Below are 27,846 nucleotides of genomic sequence, written 5' to 3'. Positions count from 1 at the left end.
TCAGAGAGAAGACTCTGGTCCATCAGCCCAGAACAGCCGGACGGGGGTGGGACTCTGGCTGCACTCGCATAAGACTCCCTCAGGAACATCTCTGCTCCAGCGACTGCTCTCCTCTACCTCAGCCCATGGAGACGGGTAGCCCTGAGCCATCCTCAGCCCGAGCCCTTCCAGTGTCCCTTTGGCACCTTGGAGGAGACAAAATACCTCCACAATTCTCTGCTCCGCCTACCAAAGCACAACCTCTGTTCATCCTGGCTGACTCCTCCTCTTATGCCACTCCTTGTGACAACTCTGCAAGCAAAGTTTTTATTTCAAACCCATTTTGTGGGGAGATGGGAATGTGAAAAGACACTGGAACGCTCTCTGAGCTAGAGAAACTGCCGACGAGAAAGACCCATAAATAAAAAAATGTTTTGTTAATGCTGTAATGAAAACCACATTGAGATCATACTGTAATTGCTCTGCTTTGTGTAGGGACACATGAACTTTGAATGCCAAAGCCATTTGGAGGAGAGTTAGGGGATGGGGGAAGAGACAGATAAGCACAGAACAGTGAGATCACATTCATAACAATCTCTAGATGGAGAGAAGGGACCTGGAAGGAATCGCTTTTTCTCTGATGGGTTCATCTGCTGTGCACACAGTTTTGTTCAGCAAGCACACATAGCTTCGAGACTACTAATAGCACTTGGCAAAGCACCACGCTACTAATTCACTCATGCTCCCGACTGGCCGCTCGGAGAGCGGCACACGCTGCAGTGCAGCAGGGTTCAAGGCCAGGCAGGAGCCCTCCTCCAGCACCGCAGCGGCTCCAGTCCCAGCGCTGCGCCCTCGGGCCATCGGGCTCATTTGCACAGGTACACAGATATCCCAGCGAGAGACCATCTTGGTCCCCTGGCAGCTTACGGTATCAATAAGTGAGCTCGGTAAAGCACTCCATGTTGTGTAGAGAGTCTCCTCCTCGCTCAGCCCAGGCTTTCCTGACTGCTCTGTGCTTGTTCCTCCACACTTGGCCTGGGCAGCTCCAGAGAAGTCTGCTGGAGGTACACACACAGGAATTATAGAATACCTGCTGGAGTTAAACGCGCAGGAATCCTGTTTTAAAAGTTCCTACACTGCAGTTTGCCGGAGGCTTGGCGAGCATTTGAGGGAAGCGTGATCGTTTCTCCTGTTCTCAGATGCTTTGTCAAGCGCTGACTTGGGCCGCCCCTCGAAACAGGATGCCAAGCTCACCTTGGTGTATGTTTTCACCTAAGAATAAGGAGAGGCATTCGTTGTGTCGTTCATAAAGGTCACACTCCCCAAAAACACCTGATGGTGTTCGTGATGGACATTCTCTAGCACCACAGTGGAAAGAGGGAAAAGCTACTATAAGAAAATGAAAGGAAAAGATGCAGTGGAGGGTTAAAGTGACATGATCAAGTGGGAAAAATCAGGATTAGAGAGTCAAAGTGTGAAGTAAAATGGTCCTGTGCTAAGACTGACCAGGCTGTGAGAAAGTAAAGAAAATATCACAAAAGTAGTACCTCACTGCCAGGAAAAAGGAAAGATGGAGAAAGTGGAGAAACCTGCTTGGCTTTAAAAACAAGACAATTTTTAGAAGGCATTTGTTGGGCAGTTTTGGGATACAGTTCCCTATACTGCTCACTCTCCGCTGACACCTGGCAGATCCCTGCTCCCACTGTCTTTGCTTCATTTTCCCTCACTTCTGGTACTTGGTGCTGAAAAAAAAATCAGGCTAGTTTGTGCAAAGGATCAGTTTTGGCCAAGCATCCAGAGCATTCACTAGAATGCAAAAGATCTAGCCCCACCTCTGCTATGGGGCATGCTGTTTCCTCACCAATCTTTCATCTCTCTCTTCAGTTTTAAATTGCCTGGGACAGAGCTCGTCTCTATGCCCAGAACTATCTTTGCTGGATCCTGCACAATCTGGGCAGACAAAGACATTTTAGCACCACAAAGCAGTCATAAGTCACCGCACTGGATAACTACTTTTAACTCTGTGCAGTCAGAAACCAATTCTCCCAGGTCCTGTTGCTGGCAGAAAACACCCTGCTGTTGAACATGCATCTGATTACAGTTCTGCTCAGCCAAATATTCTTCATGGTTTCTACAGATGTTCCTTTTTTTTTTTTTTATCCCATAGCTATGAACATTATGAGCTGATGCTCTCTTCACCTGCCACTTTTTTCTGCCAATAATCCCAACAAAAATCCATTAGCTCATGCCCTTAACCTCAGCAAGTCTTAGCTGTGCTGGTCTACATCTCATCTGGGATAATTTAAGGTTTCAGGAACTGTTGGCTTAGCGTTATCTTTAAAAATACCTCCCTCTCTGATACAATCAGAGACTGAGAGGTTTCAAGCAAACAAAAACAGCTATCCAATCTCCATAAGGTTTCCATAAAATTCTCATTGGGTTAACTCTTACATGAAGCTGTTTGCAGCTCAGTGCCACAAAGGCACACTGAGAACGTGGGCTGGAGCAGCAGGCAAAGCGAAACACCAAGATACATTCTCACACAGAGCAACTTAAACTTAACAGAGCTGTGCCAGTTCCTACCAGGAGAGACACGGGCTTGAGAACATTGATGAGCAACCGTTGAGTTCCCTCAGTCAGGGAACGGTTTGAACTCAGAAACTGAGTTTGTGGCCTCTTGCTTCCAGGTCACTGCATCAAAAAATCCACTGCTGTGCAAAATAAGCTGAGAAATCTTGGTGCAGCGCCAAGGAAAACGACCTCACTTTTCACCTATACATCTATTCAGGACACAACGAATGCATCAGGTCAGAAGGTGGGGAACATATTTGACCCTTATCCTCATTTTCCTCAGTCATTTTATGGACACAGGAAGACAGCTTCAAACAAAAAAAGCCCATGGGTTGCACTAAGATAAGCTGATCTTTCCTAAAAGCTACTCTGAAATTATGATGACAGAAGCCATGATGAATTACTCAGCTGGACAAGCAGTCAGCACACAAAAGAGAAGAAGGAGTCTTCCTCTTCTCCCCCAACACCAGGTCACAGTGTCTGGGAGTGAATCACCCTCGCAAACACTTCCACTGGCAGCACCGGATGGTTTTGTGTCCCACAGACAGTACACACTGAACAGTGGAAAGCTGAGGGATGACATTCTTAGCTCTGTGAAGAGTTTAGGATGTTTCCAGGAATGAATGCCTTGCTCCAGGGCTCGGAGGAAGCTGAGCTGAGAAGCAATGGGATGAAGGGCAGGTCACAGCCTCAGGTAACTTTCAAGCTAATGACAAGAAGGGGGCAAGTGGTCTTGTCTGGAGGAAAAAGTGGAACAGCAAATCAAGTGCTGAAAAGACTTTACATAGGAGTCTTTAATACCACTTCCCTACCTCCCAAAGCTGGCAGGAACAGTAGCTACTTGTTATGGTTTGAGGAACCCACAATTTATTGTCGTTCAGACAATTATTCTCTCACCCAATGACCCCTCCCTGCTCGGGAAGGGGAATCAGGACAAAATAAGGAAACCCGAGGGCTGAAATATAAACAGATTTAATAGACTAAGACTAGATGGTTAACATTATTAACACTAGAGAACTAATATCAATCCCAATATCAATATAAAATATACAAGGATTATACTCAGCCGATTCTACCAGCAGGAAGCCGGTCGCTCCCTGCAGGGACAGCCAATGTGGGACCCTGTGAGCGCTGCGGCTTCAGGAGGAAGGGAAGGGCTCAGGGCTGCAGCACCGGCATAAGAAGTTCTCAGGACTGGAGCCATCATGGGAGAGAGAGAACTCCTCAGCAAACTTTCTAATTTCTACTGAATGTGATGTTCATGCTACGAAATAATCCTGTTGGCAGCTTGGGTCAAGTGTTCGCTCCTCCCCAGCCCCACACCTGGCGAGCTTGAAAACACTGAGACCTTGAAAACCACATACCATAACTGGCTATAAAGTAAATATTTTCACAAATTCAGACACTAGAGTCTTCTAAAAGTGCATTTTTCCTAAGCATTAGAAAAGTCTTTACTGAAAAGTAAAATCACTGACAGAGAAGTTAGTCCTGTGTCACTCAAACCAGGACACTGCTCCTGTCCTGGACTCACAATGCAAAGGGGGCCATGAGAAGGACAATTGTTGGACAGATATGGAGGCAGAAATGAATGAAGAACAAGCAATCAAGAAAGGAGACCTGCACCAAATCTCAGGCTTCTGAGGAGGCCCTATGAACCAGGAGGAGCAGCACTGGGCTGGGTGTCAGGCCATCGCACGCTTGCCTGCCATCAGCTTGCATGGAGCAGATCCCTTCAGTACCCTCCTCCAGTTCCCCCACCTGCAAACCAGGGGTAGCTGCATTTGCTCATTTCACATACAGCTTCCAATGCTTTTTCTCTTCAAAATACAGATCTATTTTAAAGCTCCTAATAAAAAGATAAGATTAAGCCCAAGATCCACATTTTTCAGGCCTTTAGAGCTCACACTCAAAGATCTTTGTGCTGCAACTCTTGCAAGCAATTTATAGAAGGAATGGAAAGCAATTTGGGGAAATAGAGTAATGATGTTCTTTCACTAATGAAGGACCAAACATAGCTCTGATCCCCTCCCACACAGGTTGCAAATCTGGCTCCTGGTGGTCCTAAAACTGAAATGACACATTGACCCAATCAGTTGTGCTTTGGAGATCATGGACAGCACGAGTCTCTCAAAGGGATATCTGGTCTGAGGGACATTCAGGACTTAAAGCAAGGCCAAGCTACAGCAGGGTGACCGGGGCACTGCTAAATCTTGCAACTTTAGGGGCTTCTGTCACGCTGAGAGGTGGTCTTATAACTCCTATAGCTTCCATTATACGTCCCTGCGTTTCTTAGCTTGAAGAATAACTGCTTGAAAAATCCTCCACTAACATTTCTCTTGAACTGAAAGTAGCTTCCTCCACAAAGTGGAAATTTTCACCCAAATTATATGCTTTATATGAGATATTCACGTTTTAATTGAAACAAGACAGCAGACATGCAAACTAAGAATGCTACAAACTGTCAGCTTGCAGCAACCAAACCCAAAGGCTTTTGGGTTTGCACCACATAGCTTCAGATTTTGATGAAAAGAAAACTTCTAAATATTTGAACAGCAATTTCATTTCCATTGGAACCTTCCAGGTGGAGAGACAAGGGAAAGTTTCCTGCCCAGCTCTAGAGAACTAGAGGAGACTTTCTAACACACAAGATCCAAACAAAACTTTGGATCTGAACTCTGGGGAGAAACCAAGCATAGTTCAACACCTAAATGCAGCCATGATCCAGATTTAAGGAGTTCTGGCCACATGTCAGGTTTGGGTCCAATTTTATGCAGCCTAAAAGGAAAAGCATGAATCTGTGGCTACCTCTGCTGTTCTTTTTTGAAAGCCACCTCTCACTTGTTCTCACATCTCCAGCACTTATCTCTGGGCTGCATGGAGGTGCCTCCAAAGCACTTAATTCACCGTATCCCCTCCAGCCCAGTGCTTTTCCTCAGATCCCCCTCCTTCCCTGCTGCCCCCTCCAATGCCACCTGCTCCTCCCTGGATGCTTAGTCCTCCAGCTTCTGCTCATATCTGCATTAAGCAACCGTGAACCACAGCCAGCCAAGCCTTCTGCTTAGTGACACAAGAGCTGGCAATTCCAGTACCTGCCTACGCCAGAGAACACCCGTGTAACAGTACAAAAGCCATTCAGGACAAATTACACACACTCACTGTCCTGTACCTGCCCCAAATACCCAGTGACACCCCCCACAGGGCCAACAGCCGTAGCAAACTGTTCCTCTGCTCCAAAGAGTAAATTACACAGATGCCCAAAGCATGAGCAAGTGCAACATTGAGCCATTAGATTTCCACATGTAAGAAACTAATTCATGCATTTATTTATACTCAAAAGGGCCAGGACTGCCTCCAAAATGATCAGGCAGCTTCTGAATAGATTCCGTGTTAGAAAAGATGAATTCTGCTGTCACTAGTGGTATTAGCTATGAGTTATGCTATCTGGTTTCCTCTGTGGGTTTGCAGACATGCCAGAGGAGAACAATAGGATCATTAGTTCTTCCAGCTAGATGGCTCTCAGCATACTTCACAAAAAGACCAGACACTCAGGGTCTAATTTGCTTCTCTTACTTCAGTTCTTCTGCTTGGTGAACTCTGCAGAGGCAGCATCTTTCCAAGCTGCATCCACAGAAGCACAGCAGTGCCTTGGCCACTGCTCCAGTGCAGCTTCCAACAAGAGTGTTTATTTAAGCTACGTGATGGGGCCTGCTGAGTGCCACAGGATACAGGTGAGGAGAGAAATGCCTGATCTCACTACACGCTTAACCCAGACAGACAGACCTATAGATACTCTTTACAGGCAAGCTTCCTCTCTTCTATATTTTGTCCCCTCCATTACTCAAGCTTATCTAGTCCCATACTTGCTGTCAGAGTTGCAGTGTACAATACCACCTCTAAAAAAATAAATCTCTTCTGCTGCAAGTTGAATAGCTCCTCATCTCATAATTATTATCTTCACAGTCAACATACTTAAAGATCCAAAATGTTTTGCAAGCAAATGTCTGCCCCTGTACACTCAGAAAAAAAGAATAAATCAAACCAGCTTACTGAGAGTAACCGTGTCGTTGATCCTGAAACTGCAGAGCACTCTGTCCACATTGCGGGCATGACGAAATCCGTTGCCTCTCACCACAACCTGAAACGACTCTGCAGCAGAGAGACATAGGATTAGTGACACACAGCAAGGCAGAGAATGGCCATTTAGACAAGCCATATATGTTGAAACTTCTCACTTGATCTCTTGAGCTAAAATTTGCAGCTTAACAATTGTTAAGTTTAAAAATTGTTAAAAACTGAAATTCCACTCTCTCCCTACCCAATTTCAATTTGAGATTTTAGAAATGGGAAATTATACACAACAGAAACATTTTTGCTGACCTGCAGTGAAAACACGGAGCTTCAGAGATACAGAGCCTTCCCCTCCTCAGGTTGCCACTTGAAATGGCAGAAAGCTTTGGGTGAAGAAAGGCAAAAGTGTCTTTCACATGGAAAGAAAAAAGCACAGCAGTGCTTCCAGTGACAGATAATCTGTTGAAGTTCAAGTGCTACTCTCCTACGTAACTGCAAAATTGTACCTGCTGCCATTGAGTTGTGTCACACCCTGCTCTGTTCGCCTGTACAATGGCCGTGAGTCCTTGACTGGGATCATTTCCATACAATGACAGGGGGTTTCATCAACCAGTGGGCTTTACAGTCTCTGGACATGGGCTATGATCTCAGAGTCTGCCAGCATTTCCCCAAGTCTTCCTCTTTGTTACTCTTCCAGATCAACTCTACAAGGTCACTGAAGCTGTGGCGAAAGCAGAAAGCATCAAGGACTGTCACCCACCCCTGAGCGCTGAACTGAGCGGTACTTTTTGGAATGAGCAGGGCTGAGCAATGAGATCACATCCTCACAAGTCTTTTGGACCACTCTCCACTGTCCCTTGTTATTCCAACTGCTTGAACCTAGTACTGGGAAAGGTTTACAAACTTCCTGCAGCCATCAGCGTTAAGACTGCCTCGCAAGGAAAGCACTATTTTCAGACTTTCAGAGTTTGAAACAGGGCCATAGTCCTGGACAAGTTCTGGCAGCAGAGAGAGGGACTCAAACTCTGCAGTTCCCCATGGGGAAGGAAACAGCCCCCCCAGTTCCTGTTACTATCCAGGAGAGGCACTCACATAAACCCCCACCAATGTTTCGCTGTTGAATGTGGTTTGAACACAAAATATTTCACCATCCAAGCCAATGCAGGAGTAATCACAGTGCACCAGAAACACCACACTGGTTTTAAAATTCCCAGGAGCAACAAGGAACCTAGTTTTTGCAGATTCAAAATTTTCCCCTTGCACTTTACAGTCCCCATCTTCTTTCATCTCCCTTAAGGACTCATACACTGTACTTGTCAAAAAAAGCAGATTTGCTCTGGAATCTGGGCTCTCTTCCAGGTCCTACTCATTTACAGCCAAGTTGCAAATCATCCCACCACATCTAGCCAGGGAAGCTGCCTCACAGGCCCATTATGTGTTGTCCAAGAGCATTTGGGAAGAACGGGGGAGAAGAGCTCTGTTCTGGAGTGCGGGGGCTGATGAATACTTAAGAGAAATCACAGAAGTCTCAACTGCTGGGGAATGAGAGTTCAAGTACAGTCAAAAACCAGCATATCAATGATGTCAGATTAACCACGGGGATCCTGTCTCTGCTCGAGACTGAACTGAACAGATACAGTATGGACCCTGCATGACTGTGCTGATGCAAAACCAAATCACCGAGAAACTGCCATTTCAGAATGATGCGTTGCTGCTGAAATTCATTATTCAAGTGTTTGGGACCAGTCTGCAGTGCAAGAGTGGCCTCAGGTAACACAAAGCTCTCATGTTCTCTCCTTCCAAACTAAAACTAAAAATAAAAACCAAGAAAACACCCAAAAGAAAAAGGCAAACTTGCCACCACTCTCCAAGGATGTGCACATAAACAAGAAAACAGGAGGTATCAGAGCTACACCTGCAAAAATTTATTTCAGAAGATGCTAATGCATGGAACTTCCAGATTCAATGGCACTTTCATTAGTCTCAAAGTCCTAAGTGATTAAATTAGCTGCAGTTCAAGAGCAATGGGGCATTTGTCCGAACTTGGAGATGAGGCCTTGAATTGAGCACCTAAATAACTGTTGGCATTTTTCAAGGTTAATATTGGTCCTCTTGTGAAGCACTGGCCACATTCCAATGTGAAGGGTTTCTATAAAACCCCTCTAGGTTTCCTGTCAGCTGGCTCTGCTGGATACAGCTGTACATCACCCCTACATTCGCTGTAAGACACAATGAATGGGGTGATAAGATGTACAAGCAACGGACAAGCATGTTAGAAAGTGCTAAAGATGGTTATAAATGGTGGCTATAAATAATCTTCTGGCTTACAACACTACAGGAGCATAATTGTTTATCCCTTGTATAAGTATATATATAATATATATTTTAAAATATATTTATATATATTTAAATATAAATTTATATATATATAAAAATATATTAAAATATATTTTAAAAATATAAAAATCTAAGTGTGTGAAGTGGGCCTGAATGTTCATACAATTTCATTTCCTTTCCCAAGCATCTGTGGAACATCACTGCGCTATATGAGAGATTGCCATGACAACAATCACCTAACATACTAAGGTAACAGAGCCCTGTTTTGGAACCTTTTTTTAACACACAAACTATTTAAATGGCCAGCCTCAATGAGAAATAGATCAGTAAGTAGTATAATTCATGTCAATTATGCCATCCTGGCTTCAAAACTGCGGTAGAGGCACACATGGGATGCAAAACCAATGCCTGGCACTTCTTGGGCATATAGCCTGGTGTCTTGCATCTGCTGGGAAAATATGACTGTCTCTATATGTTTAGGTATCCAGGCAGTTGCGTCAGGAACAGGGGATGCAGGAAGGGTGATTAAAGCAGCTGCTTTGGAAGTAATGACAACTGGCTTTCTTATTTGGACTACCAATTTAAGAAAAAGGAAGATGCAGAACTTGTCAGGGACTCACCCTTCTCTACAAAGCTCAGCTCTGCTCGCAGCCTCTCTACTTACTGAGCTGCCACACGTTCAACAAACAGGAAACACTTCATAAAATGTGAAGAATTCACAGGAAGCAGATGGAAGAGGTTAAAATGGCTTTCTTCGAAAAAGGCTGGGTTCTGCCTAATGCAGAAGTGCTTGCCCGGACATTAAAGCCACAGTGCACAAAGCACAATCCTATTAGAACAAGCACACAAAGCAGGGCAGTACGATTCACACAAATCAGCTGAATGTCTAATTTCTAGTCCTCAGTCACTGTATCAACCCTAAACGCCTAAGAAATATTCAAAGAATATTAGAAGCCTTTAGATCAAAGTGTGCTCGTTTGACTTTCTTGCTAGTTTCTTAAGAAGCACTTTCCTGGATAATCCTCTGAGATGATGAAATTGCAAAACTCTAAATCTAATCACAAAGTCTTATCTTCTGATTTGGTTTGTAATTTTGCAGCATATCTACTTCAAGCTTGGCAGAGTCTGACTAAGGCAGGCTGGTTTGACTGAAAAACAAGTAGGCAAAACTGTCAAATTCAAGCCTTTTCTGTAAGAAAATCCCATTTGACGCCATTTGCCAGAAATGGGAAATGTGCAAGCTACTGTAAGATGAAAAAGAAATTCACCAAAAATTCCCTTTGCACTCTCCAGCAGTGCAAAAGAAAGAACGATGTATTTTAGTTAACAAGAACAACTTGGGCCTCAATTTATACTTACCCCCTGCACATATACTGGAAGGCTCTGCCGCCAGAATTTCTATACAGGATTTCTTCAAAATCTAAAAGACAGAAAAAATGTCATCAAGTATCTCAGCTTTGTTTCTATAGAGACACAAATCTGAAAGCGTGAGAGCACACTTGTTCTCACACAACTGCTTAACTCAACATAGCACTTTGCATTCATGTCACAGTTACGCCATATTCGCTTTTCACTTCAAGCCAACCAGGCAGGTGTCACTGCTCTTCCTCAGCGAGCTGTTGCTATGGAGGAAGGCAACGGATGCTGCCGCTCCCCGGGATCTCAGCACAAGCTCGCCTTCGGCTGCGGTACAGGTTATTGTGCAGACTCTGATCCCTAACAACTGAGGTGCGCTCTGAAGGGTTAGTGAGGCAATGTCATTGCCCTCCCTTTGCAGTCCTATCTCCCTCCCCAAAATTCTTCTGGAGCCCAAAACTCCAAGTAAAACATCACAGGTTTAAGCTACACTGTTTGCCTTTGCATGAAAACATCCTAGGAATATCTACATAGTGGCTTCTCAAGCCTCAGCGCAGGGGTTCAAACTTCTTCAGTTTTTAATCTGCTCTATGAGATCACACCAGAGTGCATCCTCAACGTTGCACTGTGATTTCAAATCAAGATGTATGAACAATTGTTCTTTACTTAAACCAAACAAATTAAGCAGTATGTCTTCGTAAGGGTTGGCACCGCCTTTAACCACTTACATGTAGACAGGGATTTACACAAATACTTCAGCATCAGGCTTGGCAGACTGCTCGCCAGCCACGAGGAGCGTGCTAGAGTCGGATACTGCTTATTCCCATTCGGTGCTAAAATTGCTCAAGCCATTATTCGCCTGCAGCAGCCTTTGCCCTGCTCCGAAGACCAACTCAAATTCTTCCCTGCACACAGTCAGCAAAGTTGTGACGGTGTCCGTAAGCCCCCGTGAGAACGGAAGCAGCAACCGAGAGCTGTGGGTGTTCAGCACGGGGCTGAGCAGCCCCCAGACGAGGTAATACTGAGCAAAATTTAGGTCAGCTCCAAGAGGCAAGTAAATGTCAGCCAAGCATCATGACTCAAATCCAACATGAAAATTATTTTCCCAACTTTAAATTGAAACATCTGTAAGGACAGCAACCAATACAATACATTTTGTAAGAAAAAGATAATCAACTTTTTCTCCACAATCATGGTGCTCTGCCTCAAATACCTAATTGCTAAAGGTACAGATAGAGCCATGATTTATTGTTTTAAGGCTTTTAAATAAAAGTTTGAGTTACTCAGAAGCAGGGCTGGTAGAGACCGAAAGAGTACCAAGGGGCTGATGGAACCAGGACCGTCTGAGCTGCTGGCAGCCTGACAAGTGAGGAGAAAGGAGATTTGCAGGAACAAGGTTATACAGGAACTGTCAAGAGGAAAAAAAGAGAAAGTCAACAAGTTGAGAACTGAACTCAAAAGCACTAGAAGAATTTGAAAAGGAGAATAAGGAAAATACACAAAAAGTAAAGAGGACTGTAAGAACACTCTTCCAAAGTATCCATCTGTAGCAATCCATCCTTCCATCCATCCATCCATCCATCCATCCATCCTTCCATCCCTCTCCTGTGCACCCTCTACTATCTGCCCCTTTCTCATTCCAGGTTCTGCTTCTCTGAAGATACAGCATTTTTCTCGCAAAGCGACTGCTGGGGCTAATGAGCACAACTAAGAGCTGCTGCTTTTCCAAGTGTTTTTCCTCTCCATTGAAAAATATCTCCCTTAAAAACAGAATCTTTTCACATTTTTACAAATTCCCAAATTCCTTAGATTCTGCTCCCCTCTCCCTCTGCATCCCCAAACATTTTAATATATACTTCTTCTCATTGTGTTGCAGCAATGAAGTGAAAGAGAAGCAGGCAAATGAGCTGGAGAACAAATGCATGAAAAATACAATCAACACTTTCCCTTTAAAAAAGATCAGGTAAAACCGCACATGATTAAGGTTGAAATTAATGACTTCTATTCAGCCTTTTGCAAACATTCATGCTGTAAACCAACTTGGATGGGGGGATGGGATAGCAGGTGTCTCAATTAGATGATGCAGAGCTTCCTTCTAGTCCAATCCAATCCATTTATGTGGCTATAAAAAGCTGGCCTTAATGGCTTTTTACCGTGCCAACTGCAATATTTGTTTTGATTTAGAATAAGAAGAAGTTTCCAATGCTCCAAGCATCCACCCTAACTTAAAGTGAAAACCAGGCAGCAGTAACCATTGCAAAAGAATTCCTTTATGTCTCTTCCTCGTCATAAAAGTAGATTCAAAAAGGGCTTCAACGTATTAATTGGAAAAGATTTCATCAAATCTTCTGGTTTCTTTCCTCTCCCAAGGACTGCACAGCCTCGTGTGGGCTGTAGGTGCACTTCACTCGCTGCGGGCTGCCTCCCCAGGAAAGCAAAATAACATGCAAGCGTGGTGATGCAATGTCCCAGCTGAGCACCCATAAACAGCTCCGAGAGCACACACGGGAGAACTGACTCCACATCCTCGTTTTCAGAGGGAGAATTACAACAGTTCTGGTTAACTCGGTAACTAACTGCAGGCCTCAAGGCAGCTTGCCTTGGCAGCCATGCAGAAAAGGATTTGAAGCACGTGCTCGCTCTCAGTGAGGAAGCATCCCATTGTCTCTAGCACCACACACTTAATGACCAAGCTCAGATTCCCAAATCAGTCTCCTGTTGTACTCTACGGGGCTCCAATTATGCTCCAGCTTCACGCAGGCTCCTGGGAGCATCTCTTGTTAATATTTGTTGACATGCCAAATAAAAAATGCAACATAGCCTTGTGAAGGCATGGCTTTATTTGTCACTTATCTCTATCAGGACAGAACTTAATTTAGCACTACCTGTGACTAATTTAATTCCTGCCAGGCAACACACTGAAGGCCAGGAGCGGCGCTGCAGGTCACCTGGGCCCTCTTAGAAACAAAGGGAAGAAGGGGCGTGAAATTCTGCCGCTGCTGGAAGCTTTCATTTGGTATTCTGGTCCACAGACATGCAGACAGATTATTTCACCACAGCAGCTGCATATTTCTTATAATTTTTTTTTTTTTCACCAAATTTGGGAGTTCTAATTAGCAACCAAGCTGCTGAAGTTTAATAGAAGGTTACTGCCTCATCAGTGTTAGTGCGAATGACCTCCAGTCTGAGGCTAGGTACTCATTATCAAGCTCTGCTGAACTACTAAATAACAGTCTGTTGCCAGTTACAAAACAGTAATTTATTTATGAAGTGTTTCCTGCCCAATAATATCTGCATGACCTAAGTAAAATAAATATATCTAAGTCCTTTTTAAAGATTCATTTGGGGGAAGAAAGAAGTCAAAAGCATGACCATACACTACTAAAGTAACAAGAAGTACTACACAGTTGAGACTGGAGGTTCACATCCCCTATTTCGAAGGTAAGCGAGCTACCCCAGCCAGGAGGCTTGAGTTGCTGACTTTCTCTTGGCCTATGTAGGAAGCCTGGCTCCGACAGACGACAGATTCAGAATATTGATGTGAAGCTCCTGCTCTGAATTGCCCTCTGGAGATCCCATCCTTCCTTATGGGCTGCAGAAGTTCAGACACCCTGGGCAGTGTACACGTACACGGAATATACAGGTTATCTGTTTGCAGGTGAAGTTCGCTCAGCGAGCTCAGGATAAGTATGTAAAAGCATCACCACATTTCTCATACTTCCTCTACCAGGCGCTCACATCAAGCTCTTACACAAGTTACCACTCTGCACATACCCAGCACTGCAGTTTGTGTAACAGAAGTATTCAGAGACAGTACATTTCCAAGCTAAAATTTCCTGAGGGGAAGGAGTGCACTGAACTGCCATATCAATTCTAAGAGCTGAGGCGAGACCTGGAAAATACCGAGGGCAGGTGGACACCACTGCAAGAGGATCTGAAAGGAGTTCACAGGAAATTAAACTTAAAAGGATGAATCATTTGCACAATTTATACAGATGGGAGACAGTTCCACAAACTAGTTCATATACACATTTCTTATACATCACAACTGCTTCACGAGGGTTACTGCAGCTCACTTAGAGAGTCCTTTCTAAGGGACCCGCGATTACATGTCTATTTGAGATAAGCTCTGAGCTAGAGCCACTGTTTAAGGTCTCACAAGGACCAGGAAGCATTCTTTTTCCAAGCGACTGCTCTTTCAGTCAGTTTCTGTCGAAGGCTCAAAGCAAAGCAGTGACAGGATCCTATCCTGACTTCCATGTTTCTTCATGTTCCATGGCCTCCAGCATTCCTAGCAAAGACATACTGAGCAGCAGATGAAATTGAGTTTCAGGTTTTCCTTCTAGGACTTCCTCCATTTGCTTTAAATTGACAGGTTATGATCCGTAGAAATTTTTCACAGAAAAGAAAAATTTAATAAATTACTTCTGTTCCTTCCATTTGTTTCCCAGCTTATAGCAATCAGATGTCTGTCCCTCTACCAGATTCCTCCCTCTGAACAAACTCAAAATCCCCATTAAACATGGGGGAAGCTGAAGTTTTAGCAGTGGCTTTTTCACTAAGGGAGAAAAAGCAACTGGTTTGCTTAATAAAAAAAGTCACATTGGAACTCTCAGGAGAGAAATGACCAAAACCTACAGTGCACTGAATACTCCAGGACACAGCCTGAATACCTTGGTGGTGCTCAGTGGGGGACAGTCCTCCTGGGAAAGCACCGAGCGGAGCTCCCTGCAGCTGCTAACTTAAAAACTTGCTGGCTCCCATAGAACAGGAAGGGCAGGTGTACTGAAACATCTGCAGACCCACCACCCTGAAGGGCAGATGTAGGAGCCCAGTGGAGGCCAACCTCAAGCTCCACCACTCCCAGCTCCCACCCTCTTTCTCATTCCAGAGGGACTTCTAAGTCCATCACCTCTCTGCACACGGAGGGTCAAAAAAGATCTACTCCTCAGGGCAAGGGGAGCAGGGAAGAGTCAGACCTCCTCAGCAGAAATACAGGGCAGCTCACACCAAATCACTGCAGGCTGGAACAAACCCAGGGCTTCACACCTCTAGAGTGATTTCAAGCACTAACCTCCCGCAGGCTCATAATTTTCTCTTCCTTCCTCTGTTATATCAACCAGCAGCTAGAGTCTAACCAATCCCCTCCACACATGGCTGAGTGTCCTTGCTATACCAATCCTTACACAGGAATTGAAAGAAGCTTCCAAATCTCAACATTTCAATATTCAAATGCTTTCCTGTGAACACAGATGCTTTGTTAGTTTGCTCTAAGACAGAGGTGCTTTGCGAGAAAAGGAGGGAGCTTATTTTCCACCTAGAACAGGAATCTACAGATTTGTTATCCCACAGAGTGATTAATGTCCTTCTTGCCATCGCTTTTACACATCTCCTTCCCGCCCAACCTATTGCAATCACTCTGCTCAAACAGAAGTGGTCAGGGCACAGATTAGTCGCTCCACAACTACGATTCCTTGTGACCCTCCTTTGCAGGGCTGGTAAATCTTGCACCAGGCAACTGAAGCAGTTCTTGACCAGGTTCCTGGAGGCTGAAGCCTTCCCATTCTGTTAACTGTAGCTGGAAAGGGAGTCAGAGCTGCTGCTGGAATTCATTAAAAACAGCTGCAAAGGGAATGCAAGGCTGGGAAGCAAACTAGGGGTTTTTGTTGTTTTGTTGCTTTCTTAAATGACGTGCAACACCTGATTGTTCCAGAGAATTGAGGCAGTAGCCCCACACTTGGACAGTGCCAGGAAAACCAATAAGCCAGGGATTGTATTCCATCTACATGCGAGAGCACTAGGGAAAATTGAGCCTGTGCTGAGGGAACAGTTTTGCTTGGTACTACATGGTCACAGTGTGTAACCACTGTAAACACAGAAATCTGAGCCCCCCGCTGAACCTGCCCTCCCCAGCTTCAAGCTGTATATTTCATCTGTGTTTTATCGACTAAAAAGCCTATACCAAAATGAACAAAACACGTGTCCTTAAAAGGATTTCACATCCTTATTTGTAGCCATGGGAAGCCATCTAATTAGAACAGTAATAGGATATGACTGAGCAAAAGGAACAGAAAAATACTGAAAGCTACCTGAAAACATATTTTTCCTAGTGAACGCTTGGCACATTTTACACTTACAATGAAAATGGCACACACATCCTCTCACATATTGCCTTTCCTGCCCAGTGAAGGGAAGCATTGGTCCGAGGTGAGACAGTATTAGGCCACTCAAAGTTTTAGAGCTAGAAATAGGGATAGCTCATCAGGCACCCTTATTTGCCAGTAAAGACCATGGAGCCATTTGCATGGCTCATACACGAGCCAAGGGAAAGGAATGGCTCTGCGCCCCTCCCTCTGTCAGCTGAATGGCTGGCCCTTGGCCCAGCTGCTCAGAACGGGCCAGCTCTTACACGCTGCACCCAGCCCTTAGAGGAAACGTCAGGAACTGATCCATCTGAATCGGGAAACCTAGGTCTGGAAGGGAACAAAAGTAGCCCGTTTGTCAGGAGGCCCAACGTAGAAAGGCCAGTCTGGGGGATTTTGGCACACATAGAAGGATCCCTTCCCCATTCTAAACAGGCGAGCAGTGCAGCACATCCATCAGGACAGAAAGGATGCTAATCAAGCTGAAAGACAGAGATCAAAGAGTGCCCCAGTCCTTCGTACAGGATGTGCTCTAACAAGCCTCTGCTATCCTGGTCTGTGGCAGCCACTTTACAAACCATCACCATGTACCTAGTCCATTCCGTCAGTTCCTTCCCACCAAGGAGGGAGACAAACAAAGTAGTGTTTGTGTTCAAAGCTTCCTGTATTGTGACCTGTTGATAAAATCTACCTTAAAGTTGCAATATTAGTACAAACAAGGTCAGATTCTTTGGAACAAGGCTTAAGTGTTTTATTAGCAGTCAGCAGGTCCTTGTGAACACAAAACTAAAGCTTCAGCTGCCAAGCTAACAGAAACTAACGTGCACACACGCAAACACATGATTAAAAATACTTACAGAGTCTATGATCCCCTGCAGGGCTTCAAAACCATCGTTCACTGGAAAGACATGATCTTTGCTGTCGGCAATTCTAGCCAGCTGACAGAGCGGTAAAAGTAAATAAAACAGAAATGCAAAGAATGAGATAAATTAGCCAGCAGGCAGCAAATTAAGACTTCTCCAGAATCATCCACTTGCAAGTAAAAAAAAAGAAAACAACAAACAAATACTCCAAGTACTCTGTATGGATTGCTAGTGCATTAGAGTTTGTCAGTCATTGAAAATTTATTTCTTTAGCCTCATTGATTTTAGAAAGCTGCATATCGGGAGTCAGAAAAGGCTTCCCTTCACTTGGAAGACAAGACAGAACGTGACTTTTACTGATGCCCAGAGCCTAATGATCTTTATTGCAAAAACCGTCTCCCACATGACTGTAAATCACCCAGCACAGTAACTCCCCAACAAAATAGGCCACAGCATCAGTCTGACAGGCCACTAATGCAGCACAACACTTCAGCATATACATCATTTAAATCAGGGAACCAAGCAAAATGATTCAGTATTTTCACATATAGAGAAGACTAATGCAAATTATAACCCCTCTGGAAATATACGCCCGATTCACCTTTCCTGTCAGGACAGAGATTTGACTGTTTGTCCTAGGCTCAACCATCTGAGAGCCAAGAAGACAGCAGGGAGTTATAACAGGAGATATTTTCTGAGTGGGGGAAAGAAGAGAGCAGAAGAACATTTGGAAGCCTATGTGACAAGGAAGAGGGCCATTCATAGGCAGTAAGGTAAGGGGAACCAGGACATCACCTGTAAAGACCTGGGTGCAGGTTCACTTGTCGATAGCATGTTAAGGGTTAAGGCAAAAATACAAGCCCAATTCAGAAGTAATGAGCTCTCCATGCATTTGCTGGAGCAGAATCAAGTTTTACTGCTGCAAGGCCAATGTTTGTTATAGTAATTCTCTCCCATGGCAGAGGTAACATCAACCCAGCAGGCCTCTTTGGCGTTTCCTGTAGCATTGCAAACTGGAGGCAGCAAACGAGCCACACATTCCTCCCTAAACCCCACTGGCTCCTCCTCTACAGCTCGTGTCTCTCCCGAACTCCCACTTCTCAAGCAAAGCACCAAACTGCCAACCTCCTGGGCTGCATCCAGAGAAATACTCCAGGCAACATTTCCCTGCCTGCCCCGAGAAGGGCAGTAAAGCTGCTTGTTGGCAAGATCCTACAGATCTGTAGCTTCTGTACACCAGGATGTTTACAGTTTCCTCAACTCATTCCCCATAGTTGTCCTCCTAGTGCATTCTGGGACTTCAGACACAGTCGTCTCATTCCAGTTAATTTCTTCAGTATCTAAATGACTTCCAGTAGCAGCTGTCTTTGAGGTCTGCTACTTTAGATCTAGTCTCTTCCATTTTTATTCCCTCCTTGTTTTTTTATGACTTACTGTGGGTTACACTAGTCTCTGGTTTTGATTCAAAGGAGGTTGTTCTAAGCCAAGTTTGTTTTGACTCCTTTTTGAATGAGTGTTTGAAGCTTTGTTAGAAAGCTGTAAACCTGGAAAAGCTTGATTCAATAAGTATTTCAGCGCTCCACTTTGGGGCCGTACAAGTGTTTCACTCATGTTAGAAAAACAGAATGTCAACTGTTACACTTGGTGCGAAATGTAATTCAGGGACGTACTGACATTGATATGATAAATTTAGAAGTCAGACTATCAAATGGGAAAACACTAAGATATTAGAGTCACTAATTAAGCTGTTTGCTTTTTACAGCATCATTTTCCTGTGAAAGAAGCGCTGGACTGAAACTGAAGTGTTATATGGCCCTACCTCAATTTATAGGGGGAAAAAAAGTCCCCACAACCTCCTTCTGCCTACAGCTTAAGCCAGACTGACTTGTTATTCTTCCTATGTCTTTTCATCTGCTTTTCCCCACTATTAGCAAGAGTCATTGTGGCAGACAAAGGGACAGTTCTCTACATATGGACATTTAGACAGAAAGGGGCTTAAACCCAACAGCCAGACCAAGACACTCCAGGCAGTCACTGTAGACTGTCAGACAGTCAGGAGAAGGAGAGGAAGACCATTGGTGTGGTCTTGAGAAAGTGATTCAGGAGTGTGTGCTTGTGTTCAACAAGTTGCCAAGTACCCCAGCAAACACGATGAGTGTCTCAGTTACCTGGGTCTCATTGAAGTCTTTCACACCAACGCAATATACTGTCGCTCCCAGGTCACGGGACCGATTAGCCTGGAACGAGGAAAGGCAGGATGACACAGACACAAATGTGATGAGATTTAGGTTTCTAAAAGGTCTTAATTATAAATTTAGTCTTTCTCTGTAAAATGAGCAATGGGGGATCTTGTCCAAAGACAGCTTTAAAAGCTTGCCTCCCTGATTCTGCAAAACCAGCTTTTAACTGCTACTAGAGTAGCTATTTGTTTAGTAAAGCAAAACCCAAAGTGTTTGGTGGTTTTTTTTAAACCTAATTAGCTCACCTTCCTAGCTACTCCAAATTCCTAACATTTGTCTGTCCAACAGATGTAAGACTAAATCCATTTTTTTTTCATCATTTAGGACACATCACAGTACAGTAACCCAAAGTGCTTTCGTATTTTCATGGACTTGTGATATCCATAGGTGAAGAGACATTTCATTCATGGAATCACGGAATTGTCAGAGTTGGAAGGGACCTCTAGAGATCATCTAGTCCAACCCCCCTGCTAAAGCAGGGTTGCCCAGAGCACATCACTCAGGACTGCATCAAGGCAGGTCTTGAAAATCTCCAGAGTAGGGGACTCCACGACCTCCCTGGGCAGCCTGTTCCAGGGCTCTGGCACCCTCACTGGAAAGAAGTTTCTCCTCGTATTTGAATGGAACTTCCCATGTTCCAGCTTGTGCCCGTTGCCCCTCATCCTATTGCTGGAAACTACTGAAAAGAGTCTGGCTCCATCCTCCTTCAACCCACCCTTTAGGTACTTGTAAACATAGACAAGGTCTCCCCTCAGCCTTCTCTTCTCCAGGCTAAAGAGTCCCAGCTCTTTGAGCCTTTCCTCATAAGGGAGATGCTCCAATCCCTTAATCATCTTAGTTGCCCTATGTTGGACTCTCTCCAGTAGTTCCCTGTCTCTCTTGAACTGGGGAGCCCAGAACTGGATGCAGTATTCCAGTTGTGGCCTCACCAGTACAGAGTAGAGGGGGAGAATGACCTCCCTCGACCTACTGGCCACACTCTTCCCTACGCAGCCCAGGATCCCATTGGCCCTCTTGGTGACAAGGGCACATTGCTGGCTCATGGAAAGTTTGCTGTCCACCAGGACTCCCAGATCCCTCTCCTCAGAAGTGCTTTCCAGAAGGTCCATCCATAACCTATATTGGTGCCTGGGGTTCTTGCTCCCCAGGTGCAGGACCCTACATTTGCCCTTGTTGAACCTCATTAGGTTCTTCTCCACCCAGCTCTCCAGCCTGTTCAGGTCATGCTGGATGGCGGCACAGCCCTCTGGAGTGTCGGCCAGCCCTCCCAGTTTGGTATCATCAGCAAACTTGCTGAGGATACACTCTGTCCCCTCGTCCAGGTCATTGATGAATATGTTGAACAGGACTGGGCCGAGTATTGACCCCTGGGGGACACCACTGGTTACAGGCCTCCAACTTCACTAACTGTTCCTCCCCAAACCAAAACACATAGAACACTTCTGACCTCTCAACTTGTTCGTTCACCTCTAAAAACAAACTTGTTTTTCTTGTGGATTTTTGATTTCAGAAGGGAAGAAAAGGAGATGAACAGTAAGGAGGGGAACTCTAGATTCATGACGTTTGTGCTGTAGCAGAACATATTTTATTCTACAAACCTATTCTTTTTGTTGTTATTGGATTTAAAGCTGCACTTTGGCCAGATTGAGAGGAAAAAATCTGTCCATAGGAAATTCATGTAACAAGACCATCTTCCCAGCTTAGGTCATCTTAATCTGTTTGACTGACAAGTGAAAATTGGTTCATCCTTTCAAAGATGACTATCAAAAGGACACCAGTAGGAACACAATACAGCAAAGCTTTCAAGTGCTCAACCTACTGCTTATCTAACATTTGGCATAATACGCTAATTTAATGCAGGTGTTGAGAATACACGCTTGAATCCTGGAAACACTTGTGGAAATTCTGAATTTGATCACCTGAAAGGCTTTCTGATGTGACAGAAGATTATAGGAACAACAGTCATCCGCTTTCTGTGATCTTTACTTTTTGTGAAAGCAGAAAAGTCAAAGTGAGAAGATTCAGGTATTTCCCAGAACAATCCAGTAAATATGGAAACTTTTCAGCTGTTTGAGGTTTTTTGTTGGTTTGGTTTGGTTTTTTGTTGGTTTGGGTTTTTGTTCAGTTTTGTTTGTTTGTTTGTTTTTGTTTTTGTTTTTTAAACTGGAAGCTTAAACCTGTCTCCTTTCCTATGAACAGTCTCAGTTTTGATGTCAGAAGCATTGCTATTATTAATGTTTATACTTAATATTCACATCTAAAAAGCACCAAAGGGCAGTTTTGGTACTAGGGAAAAAGATTTTCCCTATCTTTTCCCTTCAAAGCAACGAGCCCAGACATTTCACTCCCCCCTGGCTAAAAATGTGTAAGACACTTACCTCCCTCTCCGAGTAGAAAAATAGGTCTTCATGGAGTTCTCCATCTGTCAGTGCAATGATGACACTTGCAGTTCTGTAACCTGAATACACAAACTCCATTAGTCCCTTGGTTTTGAGCTCTATTTGTTAAACTATCCTAGAAAACATCCTGCTAATGACCTGTTAGCACACTTAAAGGACCAGAAACAGTGGAAATCAAGCCCATGTCCTCACCTCCCTTCAGCCAATCAGTTTTCAGAAGACGTGAATTTCTGCACACTTTTTCCTCTCTGGCACATGCCTTCAGTACCAGATTTATACCACACTCCTTTGACGTGCCAAGGATTTTTAACTGAGAGCCCCTCACAACTATTTCAATATTTCAGACCAGTAGGTTAGACTGCAGCCATCAAAAAAAAAATATGCAAAGCATTCCTAGTTTTTTCCTGATTTTACTAATGCTGTCAATTCAAGAAATCTAGAGATTTTTTTCAGCTGTGATAAAAAGCTCAATTGGGGTTTAAACAGATATGGTAGGAAAGTGGCTTTAAAATCTTCAACCTTCCTACGTAGCATATTTCAGCAACAATAGTTAAACCTTGCAGTCTTTCCCTTGCATTGATTATACCTTGGGTTTTACAAGTTTGTGTTTACACAAGTGTTTTTACAAGTGTGTTTTTACAAGTTTTCAGGTGTGGCCAAACAGAATTAATTCATATTTCTGACAATAGACTTGCTACAGATGTGAAGGACCTCTGTAGGTACATCTTGCACAAGCACTGTTATGGAAAGATAAAGGAAGGCTAAATATGTCAAGGTGTGTAAATTATCAACCTTTAAATTCCTTCCCCCATCTAGGGCATTATCCTGCCATTATGAGTAGCTATGCCTTTAACAAGCTGTTGCTGAAGAGACAAAAATCCAAACAAACTACTTCTTCAATCACTGCAGAACAGAAAACTGACACCTAATTTCCTTGGTGCCACTTAGGAATCCCTAATTTTAAATAATGTGGCAATGATGCTTATTTGTCGAGTGTTTGACAAACAATAAGCACCACGCAGGGTCATTGGTGTTGCAGGTGCCTAACTCAAGTGTGTAGGCTCTTTCTGTAGGAAGTGGAGAAAAGTGAGCACTTCTTGTACAAACTTAGGAGCCCAAATGACCTCCAGAGAGGCCTTTCTCCCTCCATTGACTACTGCAGGAGCCTTTGGACCTACTGCAGGTGGTATAAACACTTCTTTTAGTGCAACAAGGACAATCACCCAGAGAACTAATAAAGACAAAATACACAGGCCAACATTCAAACTTGAGGACTCAGTTGTCCACTGCTTCTTGTGTATGGTGGCAACCTGTTTATATCAAATGTGTATACCAGCATGTAAAAGCATTATCAATCCCAAATCTAATTGTTCTAGCTATCTATTCCATTCTTCTGCCATCATACTTTACAGGGGAGTCCCAAAGCTGTGTGGACTTATTCACTACTTCGTTTTATTCTTGAGTGGCCCTGCAAACCCATTAGGACTGGGTTTGTACTCAAACATCTGATTGCCTGTTTTTTGGGTTCCAAGAAGCAATGTTTCTATTTCTACTTCAGGCGTTGGAGTGCAGAAAGTTTTTACATTAATTACAAAGAAGGAAAGGACAAACAGTTTTGAAATTGTCTGCACTTACTACAGGATTTAATAATTGCTTATTGAAGAAAACTTTTACCCAAGGGCATCTCCACAGATTCATGTTTCAGGAGGAAGAAGAAACAGTTACCTGAGTCCTCAAGGAAAAAGAACAAAATACAGTACCAGACAGTTTTGGTAAGAGTAGGCACCTTCAGTCAGCCTGGCTTCTCACTTTTGGCCTGAAACACATTAATTCCAGGTCTGGCTCCTTAAAGCTCCACCTGTTCTTTTTCCTTTTTAGGAACAACTACCCTGAAGAGCATTGCATTCCTGTAAGAATAGGAGTCACCCCCCGCCTTTCCCGCAGTGAAGCTGCATTTCCAATCTATTAAAGTTACCAGTCGAAGAGAAAGAGAAAAAAACAACATTCAATGGATCAAGAAAGTCTCTCACCGTGAACATTTTCATAGTAAATCTGTTCACTTGCCTGAAATTAAATCAGAAGATTATTAGCAATAAATTAATATTAATACTTTGTGGGCATCTACACATGCACCAGAAAGAAAGAGAAAATGGCAGTGATGTCAAGGTTGTCTCTGCACATCAACTCTACTTTCAGAGATATCTGCTTCACAGAACAAGTTTCTGGCCTATAGTTTTTGATCACCTTACTTCAAGGTCTTATCTAAAGCATAACTCAGTGAAACCAACCCTAAGTCATTGGCCAACAATAATGCAATCTCCCACTATTCTGCTGTCTGAAAATCACATTCATCTTCCCCTTGAGAAATGTCCCAGGTCCATTGATAAGTATTCCCATCACCTCTAGATCAACTGCTCTAATTGCAAATAAAACAACTGCAGCGAAATGTTGTTATGCTTCTGTCTCCCACTTGATCTATGCACAAGCAAATTCTGCAAGGAAGAAGGGCAAACGCTTCAGGGGGCATCAATTCAAAATTAAAGAGGACGCCACCCTGAACATATTTGGTTTACAAATTTTGATTCTGTTCTGAATTTAAATTTGGTTGTTTGGACTTCTCCTGCAAGGTTCTGGAAGTCACCAGGCTCTGGGATTTGGGTCTGGACTCCAAGTTAAGAGCCACCATCTGTCAGGTCACCTGACTCCTTAGTGTGTGTTCACACGCAGTTTCAATAGGCATTTCAATAGGCAGACAGTTCCACAGTTCTCCCAAACGCATGCGGGTGCAGAAGTGCGAGGGAGTTCAGGTCTAAAGAAACTGCTGAGCTTGTAAAGTATACAGGAGGAGAAGATCAGAGCAGGCAATAACTTCTGGGCAGCATCATTTGCCCAGCAGTGAGAACAGGCTAGAGCCATGGCCTGAGCCCCCACCCAACTCTAACAAGCCCACTAGAGCACCCATGCAGGACTCTAGACAGCTTTCCACCTTTCCTCAACATGGTTCCATGTTGGACTGCAATGCCAAAGCCTTCTGCCTTGTCCTAATCTGAAAAGGCAGCTCTCTCCAGAGAAGCTGAAGGCATCAAGATAAGTAGTGGGGTTTGCAGCTCCCTTGAACCAGCTCCAACACTGAATGTGTACACTTCAGGGTTCCTACTGTATAAAAGGGAAACAACCCCACTTACCTACCAGAGAAATATTAACTAGATCCCTTTGTGTAACATTTCCTGAGCAGCGCCCAGACAGGGTTTAGAGGCACTATAGCATGCATCTAGTTACCCTTTCAAATCCTTCATGCATGTATGTGTCACCTCCCGGAAGGACTTTCTGCAGCTCTTCCAGACCCTGGCGTATCTGTTCCCTGAAAGGAAAGCAGGTGCATTGTTAGAGCCAAGATCAAATTTATCAGGAGCTAATGTCCAGGGGGAGACAAGCATGGCAGAACCAGATAGAGAGAGGGGGAAAAAGAGCTAACCCAGTGTTTATATAGGCTGAGGTAATGTTATGGGGCTAAGGTAATGTCTGGGTAGAAACCTTTGTTCCCACAGCCTGGGGAAAACATCACAACAGCAGCCTCTCCTAAGACAATATCCATCCATTTATTTCTAAATAAATAGCCCCTGTGTAATCTTGGTGAAAACTGATGCAGAGACAGAGCAGCTGACCTGCACCTGGCTCAATTTCCTCGCTTGCTGACTTGACTGGACACATGCAATCAAACAGCCACAAAAAATGGCACAATCTCAAACCACCCTGGCAACTCCAGATTATTTGGACGTTACACCTTCAGTTCCTGTTCAAACTGCCTTGAAGATTAAAGCCATTCCCAGTAGCTTATTAGGATTCAGGGTGTCTGTTTCATTCTTTTAAGAAATCCCAGGCAAAGGGACAGATCAACTGGAGGATAAATGGAGTGGGCACCCATTTGTTGTTCCACTCAGTTGCAGACACCAAACTCTGGAAGCTGAGTAGAGGCCAGAAGACTTTAATACCAAGATAAAACCCCGTGATGTGTGGGGTGTATCTCTGAGCAAATTGTACAATCTTCATGGGAGACAGATTCAGTCACTGCAGGCAGGACCACACTGGCATTGCAAGATCAAATGCCAGAAGTCTGTTTTGTCCCAGCATTTTTTAACTGTTCCAGACAATCCAGTTTGTGTGATCATCACATTCTCTATCTCACATTTGTGAGGCTGGTTGCAGCAGGGCTTAACATTAGCCAGTCTGCAGAGCAGTAACTCCCACAAAGGACATGGGAGTATTTGCTTTTGCAATAGATTGAATTATTAAACATTCAAGAACCCATTCTGTACCTGCGATATCCCAAACTGGTTATGCACTGAGCTGTATATCATAGCTGGGCTAGGGACAGATATTTCCTCCATTCAGCTTCCCATGCACATACCAAGCCAAAGCTGAGCATAAAAATCAAGAGCATTTCCTGTGATCAGAACCATTTTTCAAACATGAACACTGAAATTTTAAGACAAACAGCAAAGGTTTTTAAAATCAGTCAATCCAGTCTCATTAGATGCACAGAGTTTTTCCAAAAGGGATGCTAAGCACCCTCAATCTTCATGTTCAGATGCTGATATACCACATGGAGGCATGGGCAAGGTAGAAGAGGTTCTGCCACCACCCCAGCTTCCCTATTAACAAAGGCTGGTGTCAACTAAAAGACTAGCATGAAGCCCACACCTTGTTTGTCAGTCCTCAGACTTATGTCTCACAGCTTCGAGCTTTAACTGACCAGAGATCTTTGCAATGGGGTGTGCTCACAGGATGGGTGACAGAAAGAGGAAGGGAACAGGTTTTCCTCTGGCATTGAGGTAAATACGGCTAATTCTCTTTGTACTTACTATTGCAGTAAGTGGCAAGTGGTGCTTAGGCTGGCTGGGTTTAATGCATTTGTCAAGGCTGGTATGCATGTGGACTGCTCTTCAGGAAAGCAGCCAGTTTCCTATCCATTTCTCTATAGTAGCTGCTCTGGTATGCAATTTCATAGGCATCCAATATGTAAAACACATGCTGACTTATACAGCCTTCACATGTGTTACATATATTTTTTGCTCCACGTGGCAATGAAGTTAACAGAGGAAGCAAAAGCGATTAAAGGACCTCATCCAGCTCTCCTTGGAGTCAGAGTTAAAAAAACCTAAATCCATCCCATAGATTTTACTGGAATTAACTTGGGGATATACAAGGGGTTGACAGGAACATGCTTCAGAATCATGGCAATCAAACTGTCATTACCAAAAAATACACACCCTTGTAATCCATCCTAAACACTGTTTGCTTATAACATACCTTCAGACCTCCAAAGAAATCATGTTCACCTCTACCTCAAGAATATGGGTATCACCTACAGCTTTCAAGTTTGTTTTTATGGGAAGGGAGTTTCACCTATTTGTTTGCAGAACAAACTCCCTAAGGATGTTTCAAAGGTAACAAGGCTCTTGTTCTCTGACAAAAGCCTGAAAATCTGTGGAAGGCAGACTCCCTCAAAGAGAGCAGTTTGAGTTAAAACCTTAGTTGCTGACAGAAAGACATTTAGAAGTTAAAAGTAAGGAGGCAACCTCTGCCTTAAGAGGCCTTAATACTTTCTAGCAGAATGAGTGTCATAGGTGAAAATGGGCAGGTGATTCAAACAAATTGAGAAGCACAAAGGTGTCACAACTGCTCACAGTGGACTGGAAATCATTGAGCAGGAAAGGTAAAGGAAGCCACAACAAGGAGACAAAAGCTGCTGTGCACCTTTATGCCTCTTCTTACCTGTCTTCTGTTAACCTCATTAGAATTGTCCCTCTAGTTGAAAAAACAATGAAGGACATCCTCAGCTGAGGGCTGGAGAAGGAGAGAAAAAAAGTAAATTATTTCAATGGTCCAG

The 27,846-nt window shown here is 43.9% G+C and overlaps 1 protein-coding gene across 1 annotated transcript in view; it reads right to left on the bottom strand.

Moving 5' to 3' along the window:
• ANTXR1 (ANTXR cell adhesion molecule 1) overlaps window positions 1-27,846 on the bottom strand; it is a 113,559-nt gene that overhangs the window by 73,718 nt on the left and 11,995 nt on the right. Inside the window, exons 3-10 of the mRNA XM_074164108.1 lie at window positions 27,732-27,803; window positions 25,236-25,317; window positions 23,987-24,020; window positions 21,936-22,015; window positions 19,486-19,554; window positions 17,312-17,392; window positions 10,315-10,375; window positions 6,598-6,696 (exon numbers count right to left, since the gene is read on the bottom strand). Of these exons, the coding sequence (XP_074020209.1) occupies window positions 6,598-6,696; window positions 10,315-10,375; window positions 17,312-17,392; window positions 19,486-19,554; window positions 21,936-22,015; window positions 23,987-24,020; window positions 25,236-25,317; window positions 27,732-27,803 (578 nt within the window). The remainder of the gene's footprint in view (window positions 1-6,597; window positions 6,697-10,314; window positions 10,376-17,311; window positions 17,393-19,485; window positions 19,555-21,935; window positions 22,016-23,986; window positions 24,021-25,235; window positions 25,318-27,731; window positions 27,804-27,846) is intronic.

The sequence above is a fragment of the Numenius arquata genome, chromosome 26, assembly GCF_964106895.1.
Source record: "Numenius arquata chromosome 26, bNumArq3.hap1.1, whole genome shotgun sequence".
Classification (NCBI taxonomy): Eukaryota; Metazoa; Chordata; class Aves; order Charadriiformes; family Scolopacidae; genus Numenius; species Numenius arquata.
Note: the sequence above shows the minus strand (reverse complement) of the source record. Positions and strands in the feature narration are given on the sequence as shown.